We start from the raw sequence: 23,411 nt of genomic DNA on the forward strand, positions 1-23,411 counted from the left end.
GTAGATCCCATCAGGCCCTGGGACTTATCTACCTTAATATTTTTTAAGACACCCAACACCTCGTCTTTTTGGATCACAATGTGACCCAGGCTATCTACACCCCCTTCTCCAGACTCAACATCTACCAATTCCTTCTCTTTGGTGAATACTGATGCAAAGTATTCATTTAGTACCTCGCCCATTTCCTCTGGCTCCACACATAGATTCCCTTGCCTATCCTTCAGTGGGCCAACCCTTTCCCTGGCTACTCTCTTGCTTTTTATGTACGTGTAAAAAGCCTTGGGATTTTCCTTAACCCTATTTGCCAATGACTTTTCGTGACCCCTTCTAGCCCTCCTGACTCTTTGCTCAAGTTCCTTCCTACTTTCCTTATATTCCACGCAGGCTTCGTCTGTTCCCAGCCTTTTAGCCCTGACAAATGCCTCCTTTTTCTTTTTGACGAGGCCTACAATATCACTCGTCATCCAAGGTTCCCGAAAATTGCCGTATTTATCTTTCTTCCTCACAGGAACATGCCGGTCCTGTATTCCTTTCAACTGACACTTGAAAGCCTCCCACATGTCAGATGTTGATTTGCCCTCAAACATCCGCCCCCAATCTATGTTCTTCAGTTCCTGCCTAATATTGTTATAATTAGCCTTCCCCCAATTTAGCACATTCATCCTCGGACCACTCTTATCCTTGTCCACCAGTACTTTAAAACTTACTGAATTGTGGTCACTGTTACCGAAATGCTCCCCTACTGAAACATCTACCACCTGGCCGGGCTCATTCCCCAATACCAGGTCCAGTACCGCCCCTTCCCTAGTTGGACTGTCTACATATTGTTTTAAGAAGCCCTCCTGGATGCTCCTTACAAACTCCGCCCCGTCTAAGCCCCTGGCACTAAGTGAGTCCCAGTCAATACTGGGGAAGTTGAAGCCTCCCATCACCACAACCCTGTTGTTTTTACTCTTTTCCAAAATCTGTCTACCTATCTGCTCCTCTATCTCCCGCTGGCTGTTGGGAGGCCTGTAGTATACCCCCAACATTGTGACTGCACCCTTCTTATTCCTGATCTCTACCCATATAGCCTCACTGCCCTCTGAGGTGTCCTCTCGCAGTACAGCTGTGATATTCTCCCGAACAAGTAGCGCAACTCCGCCTCCCCTTTTACATCCCCCTCTATCCCGCCTGAAACATCTAAATCCTGGAACGTTTAGCTGCCAATCCTGCCCTTCCCTCAACCAGGTCTCTGTAATGGCAACAACATCATAGTTCCAAGTACTAATCCAAGCTCTAAGTTCATCTGCCTTACCCGTAATGCATTAAAACATATGCACTTCAGGCCACCAGACCCGCTGTGTTCAGCAACTTCTCCCTGTCTGCTCTGCCTCAGAGCCACACTGTCCCTATTCCCTAGTTCTCCCTCAATGCTCTCACCTTCTGACCTATTGTTCCCGTGCCCACCCCCCTGCCATACTAGTTTAAACCCTCCCGTGTGACACTAGCAAACCTCGCGGCCAGGATATTTATGCCTCTCCGGTTTAGATGCAACCCGTCCTTCTTATACAGGTCACACCTGCCCCGGAAGAGCTCCCAGTGGTCCAGATAATGGAAACCCTCTTTGATTTGTCGATGTTTACTAACATTGGGGTTTCACCACTTAGGCCACTGAAAGTGATAGGATAATAATAATAATCGGTTATTGTCACAAGTAGGCTTCAATGCAGTTACTGTGAAAAGCCCCTAGTCGCCACATTGCGGGAGGCCAGTACGGGAATTGAACCCGTGCTGCTGGCCTTGTTCTGCATTACAAGTCAGCTGTTTAGCCCACTGTGCTAAACCAGCCCCGTATGAATGTATCAAAGGTGCAGATGGTTTTTACGAGCCATCGATCACAGACAACCACTCAAAAGCTATGAATAGCCTGCAGATAGTGGATCTGTGGGAACCAGACACAGGGAAAGCTGCTGTCCTTCAAGGAATGAACATGTGGGTTTGGTAGGTAAGTATTACAACTATAATGCTTCCCATTACCCCTGTCAGGACTGCTCTCTAGCTTAGAGAGGGGTACCTTTTCAGTGGGGTGGGGGTGGGGGAGCTCTGTGTGTGGAAGGTTCAATGGAGAGGTTCCTTTAGGCAGGGGGTCCCTGTGGGGTTTGCCCTACTACAGGGGTCCCTGGGGTTCCCCCTGTTACAGGGGTCCCTATGGGGTGTTCCCTCTATTACAGGGGTCCCTATGGGGGTGTTCCTTCTATTGCAGGGGTCCCCATGGGGTGTTCCCTCTATTACATGGGTCCATGTGGGGGGTGCCCCTATTACAGTGATCCCTGTGGAGGTGCCCCTATCACAGGGGTCCCTGTGGAGGTGTCCCTATTACAGGGGTCCCTGTGGAGGAGGGTTTGCCCCTATTACAGGTGTCGCTGTGCGGGGTGTCCCTATTACAGGGATCCCTGTGGAGGGTATCCCTATTACAGGGGTCCATGCAAAAATCTGCATTGCATGGAATACTGAATTGCATCTCGCTTTACAACTGCAAGGGGATCGTATAACTGGTGCGATTCAGCTCCAGCGGGAGAACATAGTCTCCAAATGGAGAAACCACCCCATAATAATGGTTCTCCTTTGATTTTTTTGATAAATATTTCAGAACTTCGCCATGCGAAAATAAAAAAAGTTTGTCTTAATTGTAAAGATACAAAGGGAGAGAGACTGGGTGTGGGGGTGGAGAAAGGGAGAGAAATAGTCAATCTATATAATTTTGTGAATGATGAGGAACAAACCCAACAAGCAATGATAATTCTGTGCGCTATGCTTTAGTGCAGTAGTGGCAACCATTTGTTATCTTCAAATTAGTATTTAATTATTTATTTGCTTTCTCAATTACAGCATCTGATCTGCCTCAGGGAAAGAAAACATTTTTACTTTTAAATTCCCAAATGGCAGTTGGATGATTTATGATCCTTGTCTTCAGTACACAGCACTACATCCAACTCACTATTTGCCAACACTGGATCTTTAAAAAAATATATTTCAAAGTCCAGAATTGGAACTGCAGCAGATGCTTAATGTCTGGATAGACAGCAGTAAACGTTTCCTGGAAAAGGGAGCAGTAAGTAGGATAAGCAGCAGGAGATATTCAGATGCCAAATGGAGCAACACGCACTCAAAGTCAGCAAGAGGCACTCAGGATCAGGAGAGTGATGGAAAATCAGGGCACGAAGAAAATGAAAAGAATCTGCAATGGAGCAAATCTGAAGCAAAAATAGAAAACGTTGGAAAGAAACAGTAAATTCATCAACAGATGGAAAACAATAGCAGATTAATATTTTGTGGTAGGCACTTCATTAAATGGAGGAACACTCCGAATTTAACACTGTAGCATCTGAATATTCAGAAATTCAAAAATGGCCAAAAATATGCCCCAAATTCCCAAAAGCGGCACAATGGCTACTGGGTAGCACTACTGCCTCACAACACCAGGGCCTCGGGTTCAATTCCAGCCTTAAGTAACGGTCATTGCGGAATTTGTACTTTCTCCCCGTGTCTGTGTGGGTTTTCTCCGGGTGCTCCGGTTTCCTCCCTCAGTCCAGAGCTGTGCAGGTTAGGTGGATTGGTGATGCTAAATTGTCCCTTAGTGTCCAAAGGTTAGGTTAGGTGGGGTCATGGGGTTACGGGAACAGGACAGGGGAGTGGGCCTGGGGAGGGTGCTCTTTCAGACTCGATGGGCCAAATGGCCTCATTCTGCACTGTAGGGATTCTACGGCCACCATCACAAAATTTACTGTGGAGTTGGTCGGTTAGCTCAGTTGGCTGGACGGCTGTTTGTGATGTGGAGCGACGCCTACATCACGGGTTCAATTCCCACACCGGCTGAGGTTATTCACGAAGGCCCCTCGCCTCAGGTGTGGTGACCCTTTGGTGAAATCACCACCAATCAGCTGCCAAAGGGGGAAGCAGCCCAAGGTCCTCTGGGACAGTGGCAACATATACATTTTTACATTTACTGTGGAACTCCTTCAGCTGACAAACTGCACAAAGCATTTTTGGAAATAAAATGGTTTAGTTATGTAAAATGTTTCACCTCCTCATCCTTCAAGTTAGTCAGCACAGCATTCAAACACATGTAACCCAACAGGAGGCAAAGGCAGATACTGAGACGCTGAGTATGAGTAAATGAGCTATACGATGGGCGGCTGTACACAGAACCCCAGAGGTGAAAGTCTTCCAAGTACTCAGTGAGTTTGCTATAAAGAAGCTGTTGAGAAACAGAAAGTTTAATTAAAAAATATATATATTTATTAACATTTTTCCATATTAAATAAAACAACCCAAAACAATCAAACAGAAATACACAACAGAAGAGAGAAATTAAAAGGTACAAGCACACAACACCTAACTAACACAAAAACGAAACTACACCTTATAACAGCTGACAGTGACTAACTCCTTGAAAAAGGAAATTAATGGTTGCCGTCTTAGGTATAACCCTCCACCAACCACCTGATGGTGTAGTTGACCTTCTCCAAAGGTAGAAAAGACATTAGTTCACCCAACCAAGCCAAGGCACTAGGTGGAATAGGAGTGCCCCACCCAAACATAATTCTCTTCCGGGCTATCAACAAGGCAAAGGTGTGGACGTCCGCCTTCACCGCCCCCCCCCCACTGAAGCAGCAGTGAATCCGACAACTCAAATATGCCACCCGTGGTCATGGATCCAAATCTACACAGAGTATCTCCGACATACCTTAAAAAAAGAGGCTCAGAAGCTTATCAACTTGGGACAGGAACAGAACATATGTGTATGGTTAGCCGGCCCCCAAGAGCAGCGTTCACACACTTATCCTCAACCCCAGCGACATTCTGCTCATCCTAACCCTGGTCAGGTGAGTCCTGTGCAAAACCTTGAATTGATTCAAACCCAGCCAAGCACATGAAGACGCTGAGTTGACCCTGTGAAGGGCCTCACTCCACACCTCACTATCCAGAATGGGACTCAATTCACTCTCACCTCACTCAACAGAGCAGACGCCATTGAAGGGATATGGCCATACATGTCCGAGATAGCCCTCCCCGTCAGGCCTAGCCAAAGGCAAATTATTTTCAACAGCGAATAGGGTGGCACGAAAGGAAACGTGAGGAAAGCGTTGCGTGAAAAATCTCGAATTTTAAAATACCTGAAGAGATTGGAACGAGGCTGTTGGAATTTCTTAGCCAACTCCTTAAAACTAGCAGACCTCCGGAAGTGCAGGAGGCGAAAGAGGCCTTTGCATCCCTGGTAGCCCGGCGGAAGATTCTGCTACAGTGGAAGGATGCGAGGCCCCCAAGCGTGGAAGCCTGGATCAGCGACATGGCAGCATTCATTAAATTGGAGAGGGTAAAATTTGCCTTGAGAGGGTCTGTGCAAGGGTTCTTCAGGCGGTGGCAACCGTTCCTAGACTTTCTAGCGGGGTGTTAGGAGGTGGTCAGCAGCAGCAGCAACCCAGAGGGCGGTGGGAGGAGGGGGGGTGTACTTTGTGTTTTCTACTGTGTTTATTATTGCTTAATGGGGGGTTTGTATATTGGGGGAATTCATGATGTAGTTGTAAGATGTTTATTTATGTGTTCTTTGTTTTTCTTTTTTCTGTAAGGGGGGGGGGGGTTTGTGGAAATATGTAAAAATTTGAATAAAAATATTTCTAAAAAAATAAAATTAAACTAGCAGCCCTCCCCTCCACGATCAGGTCCCGAAACCTCTCCAGACCCTTTCCCTCCCAAGACTTAAAAGTAGAGTCCAAACCAGCTGCTAGAAGAAGGTAGTTATTGCAACTGGGGTTTAGCGAGACAGGGAAAGGAGCTTGAAATGTTGCCTAAACTGCTTCCAAATTTTCAGGGTGGAGCCCACCACTGGATTTGAGGAAAGTCTCACCAGGGAAGAAGGCAATGGTGTAGTAACTATTGCACGGAGACAGGAAGCAGTGTGGGAGCGCTCTTCCATTTGTCCCCTTATGGAACTGGAATCACTAAACCACAACAATATCTTCGGAATAGTGGCTGCCAAATAGTAAACCAAGAAATTGGATGGGGCCAACATTCACTCTTGTGCCCAGAAAAAGCTCAACTTGCACCCAGCAAAGGAGCCAAAAATACAAAGCAGCTTCATTATCTTGTTCATGGAGTGTACTGTGTCCGTAATATAGAGTAGGTCATCCCCTTAAAGGAACACCCGATGCTCTACCCCTATCCAATTTATCTCCCCTCCACCCCAGCCCCACTTAACAGAGGGTCTCAATTCTGTAGCGAGCGTCAATATTACCAACGCAAACAGGAGCAGGGATGATGGACATCCCTGTCTCATGCCCCTATTCAATGAAAAATAACCAGAGGTCAGGACATCCTGTTGCTCGTTTTAGCCTTAGTTTACTTATTCTTATTCTGTCACCTTTGCTCATGAGTCGCCAGGTATCTTTCTGATACTGCCACGTGGTTCAAGTCCAAGTAATGATTAATAATGCAACACACCGCTTAGTAAGAGTTAAATCAACGCTCATTTATTATATACAGCAATTAATACTTATACAATAATCCTACTTCTAGACTACTACCTACCACTAAAAGGCCAATACTTAACTTTTGGAAATGGCCCACCAGGTCAGGAAAACGAATGGTCTTTCGAATTGGTTCTGAGCCTGCGGGATTCAAAAGCTGGTACAAGTCGATAGTCAGGAGTGCCTATCTGGTAGCTATCGCTGGAGTAAAACTTACGGTTTCTTGTAGAATGGTCTCGAAGGTTGCGAGCAGGAAAAGAAGGGTCGAGTTGAACTTGGCCCCTATTCTTATAGTCCCCAGGGGCTTCCCGCCTCTCGGGGCGGACCTTGTACCTGGTCCCAAGTGATTGGACTTGGTCCCAATCACTTGGTTCGATATGCTCCAATACTGGAGCGATTCCTTGATCGGGGGGTGGTCGTTTACCTTTCTTTGTGTTAGCCCCTGCTGGCGCCGAAAGGTCTGGGTCGGCTTTGAGTTGCTAATTTGTAGCAATTGGTCCCGGGGATGGCTGATTAATATGCAGATGGCTGGGTTGTTGTGATGTTGATGGCTGCAGGTATCGGTCTGGACTGACTTCCCCAGAGGCGAATACACTGTTTTACCTGCAGCTGTCCGTTTGAGTCCTGTTGGCTGATTTTCCCATCAGCCTCTTCCGTTCGCCATTTTAGATCGGGGTTTGGCCATTCTAATCGGGAGTCAGCCATTTTACATGGCTACAATCCGTACAAACATTTGTAGTGGGGACTTATACAGTAGCCGAATCCAAGAAGTAGATTTTCCTCAGAATCTCAAATAGATACTTCCACTCCACTCTCTCAAATGCCTTTTTGGAATCCTAGGAAACAATCACCTCCAGTTCATGCATGATGGAGGGGAAAACTACGACATTTAATAGGCGATATATATTGGTCGACAATTGTTGACCATTCATGAAGCCGATCTGATCCGAGATTACATTTGGGAGGCAGGGCTCAAGCCAAAGTGCCAACACTTGGCAAGTAACTTGAAATCAGTGTTCAACAACGGCAGCACGGTAGCACGTAGTAGCACTGTGGCTTCAAAGCGCCAGGGTCCCAGATTTGATTCCCCACTGGGTCACTGTTTGTGCGGAGTCTGCACGTTCTCCCTGTGTCTGCGTGGGTTTCCTTTGGGTGCTCCGGTTTCCTCCCACAGTCCAAAAACGTGCAGGTTAGGTGGATTAGCCATTCTAAATTGCCCTTAGTGTCCAAAAGGGTTAGGAGGGGTTATTGGGTTACAGGGATAGGGTGGAAGTGAGGGCTTAAGTGGGTCGGTGCAGACTCAATTGGCCGAATGGCCTCCTTCTGCACTGTATGTTCTATGTTCCAACAGTGAGATAGGTCAGTACGAATCACACTGTCAGGTCTTTGTCCTTCTTAAGAATCAAAGAGATTCTTGAGGCCTGCATGAGGGTAGAGGGCAACAAACCCTGGGATAAGGAGTCATGGAGTCCACCAGCCTTTGCTGCTCCACCCTCGTTGTCCTCACCAAATGCGCTTTATAAGAGATAATCTCCCCCTTAAGGACTACTTAAGGGCCTCCCACATCTTGGAGGTTGAGATAGACTACGTTTTGTTAAATTTTATATCGTCCTCGATGGCAGTGGACATGCACTCACAAAATTTCTTATCCACTAATAATGTGTCTATCCTCCATGGCAAACGTTTGGATGCCCACCAGGGAACCACAGACAATAACATTGCCATTGGGGTCAGCCAAATTCTTAGATGCAGGAAACTAAACCTGCACCACTGGCCCAACCATCAAACCCGAATGAAAGAGCTGTCCTACCCACCCCTATCTCAGCCTATTTTGGTCTCTGACCTGCAAATGGGTCTCGTAAAAACACCACATTTGAGTTTAAGCTCTTAAAGTGAGCAAATAAGGTGGGCGGCACAGTAGCACAGTGGTTAGCAGTATTGCTTCACAGCTCCAGGGTCCCAGGTTCGATTCCCGGCTTGGGTCACTGTCTGTGTGGAGTCTGCACGTTTTCCCGGTGTCTGCATGGGTTTTCCTCCGGGTGCTCCGGTTTCCTCCCACAGTCCAAAGATGTGCAGGTTAGGTGGATTGGCCATGCTAAATTGCCCTTAGTGTTCAAAAATGTTAGGTGGGGTTACTGGATTACGGGGATAGGGTGGAGGTATGGGCTTAAGTGGGGTGCTCTTTCCAAGGGCTGGTGCAGACTCGATGGGCTGAATGGCGTCCTTCGGGACTGTAAATTCTATGAAATACTCTTGATCTTTTCACTGGGCCATTCAAACCCCTAACATTCTAGGTGACCAGCGAATTGAGGGTCTCCCAGCCGCTCCCTAGTTATTTCCACCAAGAGAGTTCACCCAAAGTATACTTAAAATGTACAGCAAACTGGCCCACCTAAGATGGCCATCCAACCAAATTAAAAGACCGGATAGAGAAGTCTACAGACACTGTCAGTGAAATGCCCTCACCCCCTCCTCCCCCAACGCCATCACTCTTGAAAACAACCAAATCCAAATACCAACATAAATAGAGACAAGGCAAACAAAAACGACTGAGGTCTACTTCGAACAAACCTAAACGAAACAATAACTCTAAGCTCATTATCTAAAAAACTACTGTAATGAGCTGCAGCCAATCCTTCAAAACCACTCCCATTAGCTAACTCAGCAGTTAGCTAACTCAGTTAGCAGAGAGGCTCTCAACTCGAGTTATGAAAACGTGCATCTCTCCTGGTGTGCCAAAGAAATTGTTTTTTCCCTCAAAAGTCACTCTAAGCCCTGGCCTCCTTGCTGTTGGAAACGGTGCTGTCAGTGGGGTGGTTCGAGAAGGAGGCCGCCGGTGATTTATGGGAGGATTTTGGAGGAGGATAAGATGATCATGGAGGGGGTTAAGGTGAAGTGGGAGGAGGAGCTGGAAGCGGAGGGATTGTGTGGTGCTGTGGAGGATGAATGCCTCGACTTTGTGCGCGAGGTTGGGGCTGATACAGCTGAAGGTGGTATACAGGGCATACCTGACAAAGGCTAAGAAGAGCTGGCTGTTTGAGGGGATGGAGGTTGTCTGTGAGTGTTGTGGGAGGGGCCCTGCGAATCATGTACATATGTTTTGGTTTTGCCCAAAGTTGGAAAGGTCTTGGAGGGCGGTTTGCAGCACCATTTTGGGGGCTCTGAATGTTGATGTGGAGCCCGGTTCCCTAGAAGCCATATTCAGGGTGTCAGACTGCTGGAGCTGCTGGCAGGTGCGGGGGCCGATGCCTTCACCTTTGCCTCCCCGATTGCTTGCAGGCGGGTCTTGTGAGGGTGGAGGTCAGCTGTCCACCCTGTGCCTGGAATGGCGGGGACCTGCTGGAGCTTTTGGCCCTGGAGAAAGTGAAATTTGCTCTAAAAGGGCAGGGGGGGGGGGGGGGGGGGGGGAGTGTGACAATTGTTGGAATTTGTTCATTTTGTATTTTGGAGAGTTGGTTACCATTGACTGCTGAGGGAGGCGGGGATGGGGAGGTTTCATGTATTGGGTGGGTTTTGTGTTTGTTGTCAATTGTAAAAATTGGTTTAAAAATGCTTAAAATAAAAGTTACTCTTAGCCAAGCAGGGTAGACCAAATCGAACCAGGCTCTACTTTTATACAGGACTCTATTGACTCTCTTGAACGCAGTCCTCTTCTTCGCCAGTTCCGCATCCATGTCTTGAAGAATCTGATGGCATGGCCTTCCCACTTAAAGTCACGGTGCTCCTTTGTCCATCTTGGAACTCTCTCTTTCTCCATGAAGTTATGGAACCTCACTAGCATGTCACGCGATGGATCCACAACATGAGCCTTAAGCCGGTGTGTATGTTGGGCTCGGTCCAACTCAGGAGGGGATGTGAAAACACCCTCACTCACCATCTTACCGAACACATTTGCAAAGTACCTCATGGGCATTGGGCCTTCCACCCTTTCCAACAGCCCCGCAATTTGAGTATTTTGGCTCCTGGACCTATTCTTTAGGTCATTCATTTGGGTTTTCAATGATTTGTTCACTTCAACCTCCAAAGATTGCCTCACTGGAGTCAAAGCTATCAGATCACTATGGCCCAAAAGGGCCACTTCCATATCTTTGATCGTAGCTCCATGGGCTTCCACAGTTTCATTAGCTTTCCCCAGAGCTGCTCGAATGATATTAGCTTCACAATGAGTGAATGCTGATGGAGTTGGAACTCTCCATGATCTCCGAGTTAGTGACCTCGCCCTGTCAAGATGTTGAAGATAATCTGAGACAGTGAAGTTGAAACTGTTCAGCCGATACTGCTGACAAGCATATATTGTCCAGGTTTCACCAGTGCAAGAGTGCTGAGGATACAACTTGATAGACTTGTAGTTTGGTGTCCGCAGTCAGGTTGCTTTTGTTCCACACTCTCTTACTCAGCTTGGGCATAACAATTGCAGCCTTTATAATGCTGGTGTTGATTTTAGCATCGAGTGACAGCTGGTAATCGTGGAGCCGAGATGTATGAAGCTGTCGACAACCTCCAGCTTCACATTATCAAGGCTGATGCATGATGGTTTGGCAACATTCTGGACCATGACTACTGTCTTCCTGATGTTGATGGTCAAACTAAAATTCTTTACAGGGATGAGAGAGTCTGTCCACTTGCCATGAAGTGTTTCTCAGTATGGAATGCTGATGCAGCATCGTCAGTGTAGTACAACGCTCTGTTGAGGGCTTCACACATTTTTGTCTTGGATCTGATGCAAGCAAATGTGAACAGTTTTCACAGAATCACAGAAAAATACATTGTAGAAGAAGCCCTTCAGCCCAGTGAGTCCGCACCGACACATGAAAAACATCTGACCGACCTACCTCATCCCATTTGCCAGCACTTGACACATTGCCTTCTGTTGTTTCCATACTGTAAACAGACAGCCTCTGTAGATGTCCTCAAGGCATATAATAGCAGTGAAGAGAAGAAGATACCGAAAGTATCAATGGCAGAAGACAACCCAGTTTGACACAACTGCGGCTCTCAAAGTATACAGATGTTACCGCATCAAAGCTAACCTTACCCATCACATTGTCATGGAAAGGGCAACTTCGGTGGGAGTCGATCTCCAACTTTTGTCAGTTTGTTATCGACCTGAAACTTTAGCTCTATTACTCTCATCGCTGATGCTGCCAGACCTGCTGAGATTTTGGTGCCTTCTCTGTTTTTATTTCAGATTTCCAGCAGATACAATATTTCACATAAATGTGGAACAGAATGCCTTGTCAACTTTAATGAAGTCTGTTTTATTTTTAAATATCCCATGTTCTTGTAAAAAACATTTTTGCATTTTTAGGCCCACTGGGGACAGGCCTGGAGATGGGCAAGGACAGAATTCCACGCTTCTGGCCAGTGTGTCAGTTTCCCAGCTCACTCCTGTTCATGGGTCAGATTTCCCCAGATATCGGGGAATAGCAGAACAACTGCCTGCAAGGCATGGTTAGTAACTCAACTAATTAAAGACCTAATAAAGCCCATTGCTCTTCCTTTTTGGTATAGGGGTTGCGTTCCCGCCTGTCGCGTGGGAGACAGGGGTTCAATCACTGCATGGCGGCACAGTGGTTATAACTGCTGCCTCACGCTCCAGGGTCTTGGGTTCAATTCCGGCCTCGGCTGACTTTGTGGAGTTTGCACTTTTTTCCCGTGTCTGCGTGGGTTTTCTCTGGGTGCTCCAGTTTCCTCCCACAGTCCAACAATGTACAGGTTAGATAGATTGGCTATGCTAAAATTGGCCCTTAGTGTCCAAAAGGTTGGGGTTACTGGGTTACAGGAATAAGGTGGAGGCGTGGGCTAAAGTGGGGTGTTCTTTCCAAGGGCTGGTGCAGAGTCAATGGGCCGAATGGCCTCCTTCTGCACTGCAAATTCTGTGATTGTTGAAGGCCAACTAGGACATTCCAATTGTTCTCCAGGCTCCTGGGGCTGTTGAGGAACAGGGGACGACATACACAGTAGAGGTGGTGGCACAGTGATATATATTTGGGAGGGAGTTGTCCTGGGAATCCTCAACATTGACTCTGGACGCCGTGAAGTCTCATGGCACCAGGTCAAACATGGGAAAGGAAACCTCCTGCTGATTACCACGTATCATTCCTCCCATACTGATGCATCAGTACTCCTCCATGTTGAACATCACTTGGAGGAAGCACTGAGGGTGGCATGGACGCAGAATGTACTCTGGATGAGGCACTTCAATGTCCATCACCAAGAGTGGCGCAGTGGTATCACCACAGACCGTGCTGACTGGGTCCTAAAGGACATAGCTGCTAGACTAGGACTGGGGCAGGTAGTGAGGGAACCAACAAGAGGGGAAACATACTTGATCTCATGCTCACCAACCTGCCTGCTGCAGATGCGCCTGTTCGTGACAGTATCAGTAAGAGTGCCCACCACACTGTCCTTGTAGAGTTAAGTTCCGTTTTCATATTGAGGAGACCCTACATCGCTTTGTGGGACACTACCATCGTGCTAAATGAGCTAGATTCGAAACAGATCCAGCAACTCAAGACTGGGCATTGTTAGGTGTTGTAGGCCATCAGCAACAGTAGAATTGTACTTAACCACAATCTGTAACCTCATGGCCCGCATATCCCCCAAACTACCATTGCCAAACCAGGGGATAAACCTGGTTCAATAAAGAGTGCAAGAAGACATTCCAGGGCTGACCCCAGGCATACTTAAGAATGAGGTGTCAACCTGGTGAAGCTACAACACAGGATTACTTGTGTGTCAAACAGCATAAGCAGCAAGTAATAGACAGAGCTAAGCGATTCCACAACCAATGCCTCAGATCTGAGCTCTGCAGTCCTGCTACACTCAACTGTGAATGGTGGTGGGCAATTAAACAACTCACTGGAGGAGGAGGCTCCATAAATACCCCTATCCTCAATGATGGAGGAGCCCAGCATATCAGTGCAAAAGACAAGGCTGAAGCGAACGCAAAAATCTTCAGCCAGAAATGCTGAGTGGATGATCTATCTTGGCTTCCTCCGGAGGTCTCCAGGTTAACAAACGACAGTCTTCAGCCAATTCAACTCACCTCTCGTGATATCAAGAAACAGCAAAACGCACTGGAAACTCCAAAGAATATGGGCCCTGACAATAATCCTGAAGACTTGTGCTCCAGAACTTGCCACACCCCAGGCCAAGCTATTCCAGTACAGCGAGAACACTGTCATTACCCGGCAATGTGCACAATTGCCCAGATATGTCCTGCAAGCAACAAGCAGGACAAATTCAACCTGGTCAATTACCACCCCTTCAGTCAACTCTTGATCATCAGTAAAGTGATGGATGGGGTTGGCATGAACAGTGCAATCAAGTGGCACTTACTCATCAATAACCTGCTTATGGACGCTCAGTTTGGGTTTCGCCAGAGTCACTCAGTTCCTGATCTCAATACAGCCTTAATTCAAACATGGACAAAAGAGCCGAATGCCAGAGGTGAGGCGCGAGTGACTGCGCTTGACTGCATTTGACTGAGTATAGCATCAAGTAGCTGTCGTGCTGGGTGTTCCGATACACAAACGAACCAACACGGTTGTAGATGGTACAACTCTGTTTTATTATTCTGTACAATAACAACTGTTAACTTCTGGCTGTGGTTCGTACTTCACCAGTTAGCCTGTGGACCCAGCCCTAGCACTATCTTAGAGAGGCACTCAGCACATGGTGTATGTCTGAGTGGCACGCTGTGAGCTCTGTGCTCTGAGCTATCTCCTGGTGGAATGAGCGGGATCTGTGGTGCTCCCTGTTTTATAGTGTGTGTGCTCTCACTGGTGATTGGCTGGGATGTTGTGTGTGTGTTGATTGGTCCGTCGACCTGTCCATCAGTGTGTGTGTGTGTGATTGCACCACGATATGTTAATATGGATATCATGACAGTACTCACAGCAAAACTGGACTCAATGAGAATAAGATGAAAATCTTCCTGTTTGGAGTCGTACCTGGCACAAAGGAAGATGATTGTGATGGTCAGAGGTCAATCATCTTAGCTCTATGACATCACTACAGGAGTTCCCTAGGGGAGTGTCCCAGGCCCAACCATTTCTTACATGTGACAGAGGCCTTTGTCCTTCCTGGTGTAGGATTCTCCTCCCTTTTTCCCCATGACAAATGCGTAATCCTCTTTTTCTAAGTGGCTCTCCCCACTCTATTCCCCCCCCCCCCCCCCCATGCCTTCCCTCCCCTCCCCCCCTGTCTGCTCCCCAACCCCACCCCCCTCCCAGTCCCTGCATCGAACAGAGAGGCCAAGACCAGGACTTCTGCCCCCTTCCCTGTGAAGAGCCCTGGTTGCTCTGATACCCCGAACACCGCCACAGACGGGCATGGCTCCATCTTGACCCCCACAACCCTGGACATGGCCTCGAAGAAGGCTGTCCAGAACCCGTTGAGTCTGGGGCAGCACCAGAACATATGGGTGTGGATGGCCGGTCCCCCTAATAGCACTCGCAATTGTCCTCCGGGAAGAATCCGCTAATGTCTGACCTGGTTCTGTGCACCACCTTGAGCTGCACCAGGCTTAGCCCTGCACACGAGGAGGTGGAGTTGATCCTGTGCAATCCAGAGTCCTCCCCCTACCCCCTGTCCAGTTCCTTCCCCCATTTATGTCACGTTTCATCCAGTGGGATCCTGGTCTCTTCTATGAGTCATCCATGTATGTCGCATATTTGTCTCCACCCAGCCAGTCCAGCATGGCCATTTTGTCTCGAAGCTTGTGTCTGGGTAACTGGGGGAATGTCTTGGTCTCCTTGCGGAGGAAATGGCGCAGCTGCAAGTATCGAAGCTCATTCCTTTTCCGGAGTTTTGAGCTTCTCCGGCAGTTCCCCCAGGGTCACTATTCTGCCATCCACATACATGTCCTTCACCCTCAGGGTACCTCTGTCCTTCTTCCAAGTCCCAAATGTGGGGTCGATCTTCGCTGGGGCAAATGTATGGTTGTTGCAGAGGGGGGCCTCTATCGAGATACCAGCAAGTTTGAAGTGGCATCTGAACTAGTTCCAGATCTTTCATGTGGCGACTACCACTGGGCTCCGTGAGTGTGCAGGGGGTCGGGAGTAAAGTAGTGGCCAGTGTCCGGAGAGACGTCCCCATGCAGGAGGCCCCTTTCATTTGTACCCATTCCGCCTCTGCCTCCTTCAGCTACGTCCTCACCCTCTCTTTGTTCGCCATCCAGTGGTAGAATAGGATGTTTGGAAAGGCCAGGACTCCCACATGTGGCTCTCTCTGCAAAATGGCTTTTTGCATCCACGGGACTTGCGCAACCCCCAACCCCCCGCCACGACCCCCAACCCCCCCCTACACACACACACACACAAAGGCCTTGATTAGCTTATCTTTTTTTTAAATAATACTTTATTGAAAATGTTTGGTCAACCAACACAGTACATTGTGCATCCTTTACACAACATTATAACAATACAGATAATAATGACCTTTTTTATTTAAACAAGAACAAAAAAAAAAAAAAAACAACAACAAATAAATAAATATTAAATAACAAAAATAAAAACTAGCCCTAATTGGCAACTGCCTTGTCTCAGGCCACCCCCCCCCACCCCCCCCCCCATCCCTCCCCCCCCCCCCCACCCCCCAAGTCCTGGGCTGCTGCCGCTGCCTTCTTTTTTCCCCCATCTATCTTTCCGCAAGATATTCGACGAACGGTTGCCACCGCCTGGTAAACCCTTGAGCCGACCCCCTTAGGACGAACGTAATCCGCTCTAACTTTATGAACCCCGCCATATCATTTATCCAGGTCCCCACCCCCGGGGGCTTGGCTTCTTTCCACATTAGCAATATCCTGCGCCGGGCTACTAGGGACGCAAAGGCCAAAACATCGGCCTCTCTCGCCTCCTGCACTCCCGGCTCTTGTGCAACCCCAAATATAGCCAACCCCCAGCTTGGTTCGACCCGGACTCCTACTACTTTCGAAAGCACCTTTGTCACCCCCATCCAAAACCCCTGTAGTGCCGGGCATGACCAGAACATATGGGTATGATTCGCTGGGCTTCTCGAGCACCTCGCACACCTATCCTCCACCCCAAAAAATTTACTGAGCCGTGTTCCAGTCATATGTGCCCTGTGTAATACCTTAAACTGAATCAGGCTTAGCCTGGCGCACGAGGAAGACGAGTTTACCCTGTTTAGGGCATCTGCCCACAGCCCCTCCTCGATCTCCTCCCCTAGCTCTTCTTCCCATTTCCCTTTTAGTTCGTCCACCATAGTCTCCCCTTCATCCCTCATTTCCCTATATATATCCGACACCTTACCGTCCCCCACCCATTTCTTTGAGATGACTCTGTCCTGCACCTCTTGTGTCGGGAGCTGCGGGAATTCCCTCACCTGTTGCCTCGCAAAAGCCCTCAATTGCATGTACCTGAATGCATTCCCTTGGGGCAACCCATATTTCTCGGTCAGCGCTCCCAGACTCGCGAACTTCCCATCCACAAATAGATCTTTCAATTGCGTTATACCTGCTCTTTGCCACATTCCATATCCCCCATCCATTCCCCCCGGGGCAAACCTATGGTTGTTTCTTATCGGGGACCCCCCCAATGCTCCGGTCTTTCCCCTATGTCGTCTCCACTGTCCCCAAATCTTCAGTGTAGCTACCACCACCGGACTCGTGGTATAGTTCCTTGGTGAGAACGGCAATGGGGCTGTCACCATAGCCTGCAGGCTGGTCCCCCTACAGGACGCCCTCTCTAATCTCTTCCACGCCGCTCCTTCCTCCTCTCCCATCCACTTACTCACCATTGAAATATTAGCGGCCCAATAATACTCACTTAGGCTCGGTAGTGCCAGCTCCCCCCTATCCCTACTACGCTGTAAGAATCCCTTCCTCACTCTCGGAGTCTTCCCGGCCCAAACAAAACCCATGATACTCTTTTCTATCCTTTTGAAAAAAGCCTTCGTGATCACCACCGGGAGGCACTGAAACACAAAGAGGAATCTCGGGAGGACCACCATCTTAACCGCCTGCACCCTCCCTGCCATTGACAATGCTACCATATCCCATCTCTTGAAATCTTCCTCCATCTGTTCCACCAACCGCGTCAAATTTAGCCTGTGCAATGTGCCCCAATTCTTAGCTATCTGGATCCCCAGGTAACGAAAGTCTCTTGTTACCTTCCTCAACGGTAGGTCTTCTATTTCTCTACTCTGCTCCCCTGGATGCACCACAAACAGCTCACTCTTCCCCATGTTCAATTTATACCCTGAAAAATCCCCAAACTCCCCAAGTATCCGCATTATTTCTGGCATCCCCTCCGCTGGATCCGCCACATATAGTAGCAGATCATCCGCATATAAAGATACCCGGTGTTCTTCTCCTCCCCTAAGTATTCCCCTCCATCTCTTGGAACCTCTCAGCGTGATCGCCAGGGGCTCAATCGCCAGTGCAAACAGTAATGGGGACAGAGGACATCCCTGCCTTGTCCCTCTATGGAGCCGAAAATATGCCGATCCCCGTCCATTCGTGACCACACTCGCCACTGGGGCCCTATACAACAGCTGCACCCATCTAACATACCCCTCTCCAAACCCAAATCTCCTCAACACCTCCCACAGATAATCCCATTCCACTCTATCAAATGCTTTCTCGGCATCCATCGCCACTACTATCTCCGTTTCACCCTCTGGTGGGGCCATCATCATTACCCCTAACAGCCTCCGTATATTCGTGTTCAGCTGTCTCCCCTTCACAAACCCAGTTTGGTCCTCATGAACCACCCCCAGGACACATTCCTCTATTCTCATTGCCATTACCTTGGCCAGGACCTTGGCATCCACATTGAGGAGGGAAATTGGTCTGTAGGACCCGCATTGTAGCGGATCCTTTTCCTTCTTTAAGAGAAGCGATATCGTTGCTTCTGACATAGTCGGGGGCAGTTGTCCCCTTTCCTTTGCCTCGTTAAAGGTCCTCGTCAGTAGCGGGGCGAGCAAGTCCAAATATTTTCTGTAAAATTCAACTGGGAATCCGTCCGGTCCCGGGGCCTTTCCCGTCTGCATGTTCCTAATTCCTTTCACCACTTCTTCTACCGTGATCTGTGCTCCCAGTCCCACCCTTTCCTGCTCTTCCACCTTGGGAATTTCCAGCCGATCCAAAAAATCCATCATTCTCTCCCTCCCATCCGGGGGTTGAGCTTCATACAATTTTTTATAAAATGTCTTGAACACTTCATTCACTCTCTCCGCTTCCCGCTCCATCTCTCCTTCCTCGTCCCTCACCCCCCCTATTTCCCTCGCTGCTCCCCTTTCCCTCAATTGGTGTGCCAGCAATCTGCTCGCCTTCTCTCCATATTCATACTGTACACCCTGCGCCTTCCTCCATTGTGCCCCTGCAGTGCCTGTAGTCAGCAAGTCAAATTCCACATGCAGCCTTTGCCTTTCCCTGTACAGTCCCTCCTCCGGTGCCTCCGCATATTGTCTGTCCACCCTCAAAAGTTCTTGCAGCAACCGCTCCCGTTCCTTACTCTCCTGCTTCCCTTTATGTGTCCTTATTGATATCAGCTCCCCCCTAACCACCACCTTCAACGCCTCCCAGACCACTCCCACCTGAACCTCCCCATTGTCATTGAGTTCCAAGTACTTTTCAATGCATCCCCTCACCCTTAGGCACACCCCCTCATCCGCCATTAGTCCCATGTCCATTCTCCAGGGTGGGCGCCCTCTTGTTTCCTCCCCTATCTCCAAGTCTACCCAGTGTGGGGCATGATCCGAAATGGCTATAGCCGTATATTCCGTTCCCTTCACCCTCGGGATCAATGCCCTACCCAACACAAAAAAGTCTATGCGTGAATAGACTTTATGGACATAGGAGAAAAACGAGAACTCCTTACTCCTAGGTCTACTGAATCTCCACGGGTCCACCCCTCCCATCTGCTCCATAAAATCCTTAAGCACCTTGGCTGCTGCCGGCCTCCTACCAGTCCTGGACTTCGACCTATCCAGCCTTGGTTCCAACACCGTGTTAAAGTCTCCCCCCATTATCAGCTTTCCCATCTCTAGGTCTGGGATGCGTCCTAGCATTCGCCTCATAAAGTTGGCATCGTCCCAGTTCGGGGCATACACGTTTACCAAAACCACCATCTCTCCCTGTAATTTGCCACTCACCATCACGTATCTGCCCCCGTTATCCGCCACTATAGTCTTTGCCTCGAACATTACCCGCTTCCCCACTAATATAGCCACCCCCCTGTTTTTCGCATCCAGCCCCGAATGGAACACCTGCCCCACCCATCCTTTGCGCAACCTAACCTGGTCTATCAGTTTCAGGTGCGTTTCCTGTAACATAACCACATCTGCTTTAAGTTTCTTAAGGTGTGCGAGTACTCGTGCCCTTTTTATCGGCCCGTTAAGCCCCCTCACGCTCCACGTGATCAGCCGAGTTGGGGGGCTTCCCACCCCCCTCCCCTTGCCGGTTAGCCATCATCTTTTTCCAGCTTCTCACCCAGTTCCCACGCAGCTGTATCTCTCCCAGACGGTGCCCCCCCGCCCATCCTTTCCCGTACCCACTCCCCCCTTTCCCCAGCAGCAGCAACCCAGTAATTCCCCCCTCCCCCCCCCCCCCCCCGCTAGACCCCCCGCTAGCGTAATTACTCCCCCCATGTTGCTCCCAGAAGTCAGCAAACTCTGGCTGACCTCGGCTTCTCCCCGTGATCACGGCTCGCACCGTGCGACGCCCCCTCCTTCCTGCTTCTCTATTCCCGCCATAATTATCATAGCGCGGGAACCAAGCCCGCGCCTCTCCCTCGGCCCCGCCTCCCATGGCCAACGCCCCATCTCCTCTCCCTCCCCACCTCCCCCCATCACCACCTGTGGGAGAAAGAAAAGTTACCATACCGCAGGATTAAAACATAAAACCCCTCTTCGCCCCCCCCCATTCGCCCCACCACTTTGTCCAAACGTTCATTTTCATAATCCAATCATTCCAATTTTTCTTCTACAATAAAAGTCCACGCTTCATCCGCCGTCTCAAAGTAGTGGTGCCTCCCTTGATATGTGACCCACAGTCTTGCCGGTTGCAGCATTCCAAATTTTATCTTCTTTTTGTGAAGTACCGCTTTGGCCCGATTAAAGCTCGCCCTCCTTCTCGCCACCTCCGCACTCCAATCTTGATAAACGCGGATCACCGCATTCTCCCATTTACTACACCGAGTTTTCTTCGCCCATCTAAGGACCATTTCTCTATCCTTAAAACGGAGGAATCTCACCACTATGGCTCAGGGAGTTTCTCCTGCTCTCGATCCTCGCACCATAACTCGGTATGCTCCCTCCACCTCCAACGGACCCGTCGAGGCCTCCGCTCCCATTAACGAATGCAGCATCGTGCTCACATATGCCCCGACGTCCGCCCCCTCCACACCTTCAGGAAGGCCAAGAATCCTCAAGTTGTTCCTCCTTGCGTTGTTTTCCAGTGCCTCCAACCTCTCCACAGATCGTTTCTGGTGTGCCTCCTGTATCTCCGACTTCACCACCAGGCCCTGTATATCGTTCTCATTCTCTGCTGCTTTCGCCTTCACGACCCGAAGCTCCTGCTCCTGGGTCTTTTGTTCCTCTTTCAGCCCTTCAATTGCCTGTAATATCGGGGCCAACAACTCTTTCTTCATTTCCTTTTTTATCTCCTCCACGCAGCGTTTCAAGAACTCTTGTTGTTCAGGGCCCCATATGAAACTGCCACCTTCCGACGCCATCTTGGTTTCTGCTTGCCTTCCTTGCCGTTGTTCCAAAGGATCCGCTGCAATCCGGCCACTTTCCTCTCCTTTTTCCATCCGTGTCCAGGGGGAACACCCTTCTGGCTTACCGCACGGTGTTTTTAGCCGTTAAAATTGCCGTTGGGGCTCCTATCAAGAGCCCAAAAGTCCGTTCCACCGGGAGCTGCCGAAACGTGCGACTTAGCTGGTCATCGCCGCACCCGGAAGTCCTTGATTAGCTTATCAACCCTAGTGAAGAAGGGTTTGGGGACAAAGGTCGGAGATCTAAATATGAAGAGCAACCTGGGCAGCACATTAATTTTGATCGCCTGTATCCTTCCCGCTAGCAAGAGTGGGAGCGAGTCCAATATCTATAGGTCCCTCTTCATCTTCTCCAGCAGGCTGGAGAGGTTCCACTTGGGGAGCCTCGTCCACTTGTCAGCTATCTGTATCCCCAGGTATCTGAACTTGGTCTGGGTTATCTTAAACAGTCACTCCTCCAGCCCCGCCTCTCCCCCTCGGGGGTTCACCGGGAAGATACCGTTCTTCCCAGATCGAGTTTGTAACCGGAGAAGGCACCAAACTCTTTAAGGAGTCCTGTTGTCTTTCCTATGCTGGCCAAGGAGTTCAACACATAGAGGAGCAGGTCACCTGCACAGAATGAAACTCTGAGCTCCCTGCCCACGCTCTGAATGCCCATCCACCACCCGCCGATCTAGGAGCAATGGCCTGTGGCTCAATTGCCAGTGCGAACAGGAGCAGGGGCAATGGGCAACCCTGCCTCGTTTCCCTATGCAGCTGGAAGTACACAAATCTGGTGGTGTTTATCCACACGCTCGCCATGGGAGCGCTGTAACAGAAGTTTCACCCACATGTTGAACCCCAATTCAAAGCCAAACCGTTCAAGCACCTCCATGAGGTACCTCCACTCTTCTCGATCGAGGGCTTTCTCTTCGTCCAGGGAGACAATCACTTTGTGTGTCTCCTCCCCGGGTGGGGTCATTATTACATTCATCAGTGCTTGGATGTTCACTGTTAGCTGTCTGCCCTTGGCAAATCCGGTCTGATCTTCCGCGATCACTTCTGGCAGGCAACTCTCCAGGCACCTCACCAGTGCTTTTGCTCGGACTTAAAAGAGAGATGGGACTGTATGATCCACACTCTGTCAGGTCTTTGTTTTTTGGGGGATCAATGAGATCGAGGCCTGTGCCAGAGTGGGTGGCAGGGCTCCCTTCGACAGTGAATCGTTGAAGATTTCCAGCAAGTACCTTGTCAATGCAGTTGCAATATCTTTGTAAAAGCCGACCGGGAACCCGTCTGGATGCGGCGCTTTCGCTGACTACATGAAATTAACATATTCCACGATCTCCTCCAGCCCCAGCAGTGCTCCCAGCACTTGTCCCTTTTCCTCCCCCACCACCGGTATTTCCAGTCTGTCGAGGAACTGTTTCATCTCTGAGACCCTTCCCGGGGGCTGGGAGGAGTACAGGCCCCGGAACAAGATTGCAACGGCCTCATTAACCTTATTCGGGGCTGCCACTGTCCTACCATTCCTGTCCCTAACTTTCTTAGTTGGTGTGCCAGCATATGGCTGGCTTTGTTTTCATATTTGTAGAAGGACCCCATGATTGATGGAACTGGTGGACTGCATACCCCGTCGAGAGCAGATCAAATTCCATCTGCAGCTTTTTCCTCTCTGCCAGCAATTCCATGGTTGGGGCCGAGGAGTATTGCCTGCCGATCCATCGCCATCCGGTATGGAGCTGATCAGCACCTGCTTGGCTGCCCTTTCTTTCTTGTCCCTAAGGTCCCTATAAACTATTAATTCCCCCCTGATCACCGTGTTCAGTGCCTCCCAGAAGGTGGAGGGTGAGACTTCCCCGTTCTGGTGGCAAGTTACGTAACCGTCGATGGCTTGGGATATTTTTGTACAAAGTTCACTCTCGGCGAGGAGAGCTGTGTCCAGACTCTATGGGGAGCGTTAGGTCCAGCTCTTCTCCAACTTTACATCCATATAATGAGGCACATGGTCAGAGATTACAATCGCAGAATATTCTGCCCTCATTACCTCTGGAAGCACCATTTTCCCGACAATGAAAAAGTCTATATGCGAGTAGCCCTTGTGCGCGTGGGTGAAGGAGGAGAACTATTTTTCTCTCGGGTAGTTGAACACCCATCTTCTCCATGAAGGTGTTTAATT

The 23,411-nt window shown here is 49.2% G+C and overlaps 1 protein-coding gene across 1 annotated transcript in view; it reads right to left on the reverse strand.

The window, feature by feature from the left end:
• LOC140425041 (polycystin-1-like protein 1) overlaps positions 1 to 23,411 on the reverse strand; it is a 543,547-nt gene that overhangs the window by 160,215 nt on the left and 359,921 nt on the right. Inside the window, exon 45 of the mRNA XM_072508831.1 lies at positions 4,067 to 4,240. Within this exon, the coding sequence (XP_072364932.1) occupies positions 4,067 to 4,240 (174 nt within the window). The remainder of the gene's footprint in view (positions 1 to 4,066; positions 4,241 to 23,411) is intronic.

This window comes from Scyliorhinus torazame, chromosome 6, assembly GCF_047496885.1.
Source record: "Scyliorhinus torazame isolate Kashiwa2021f chromosome 6, sScyTor2.1, whole genome shotgun sequence".
Classification (NCBI taxonomy): domain Eukaryota; kingdom Metazoa; phylum Chordata; class Chondrichthyes; order Carcharhiniformes; family Scyliorhinidae; genus Scyliorhinus; species Scyliorhinus torazame.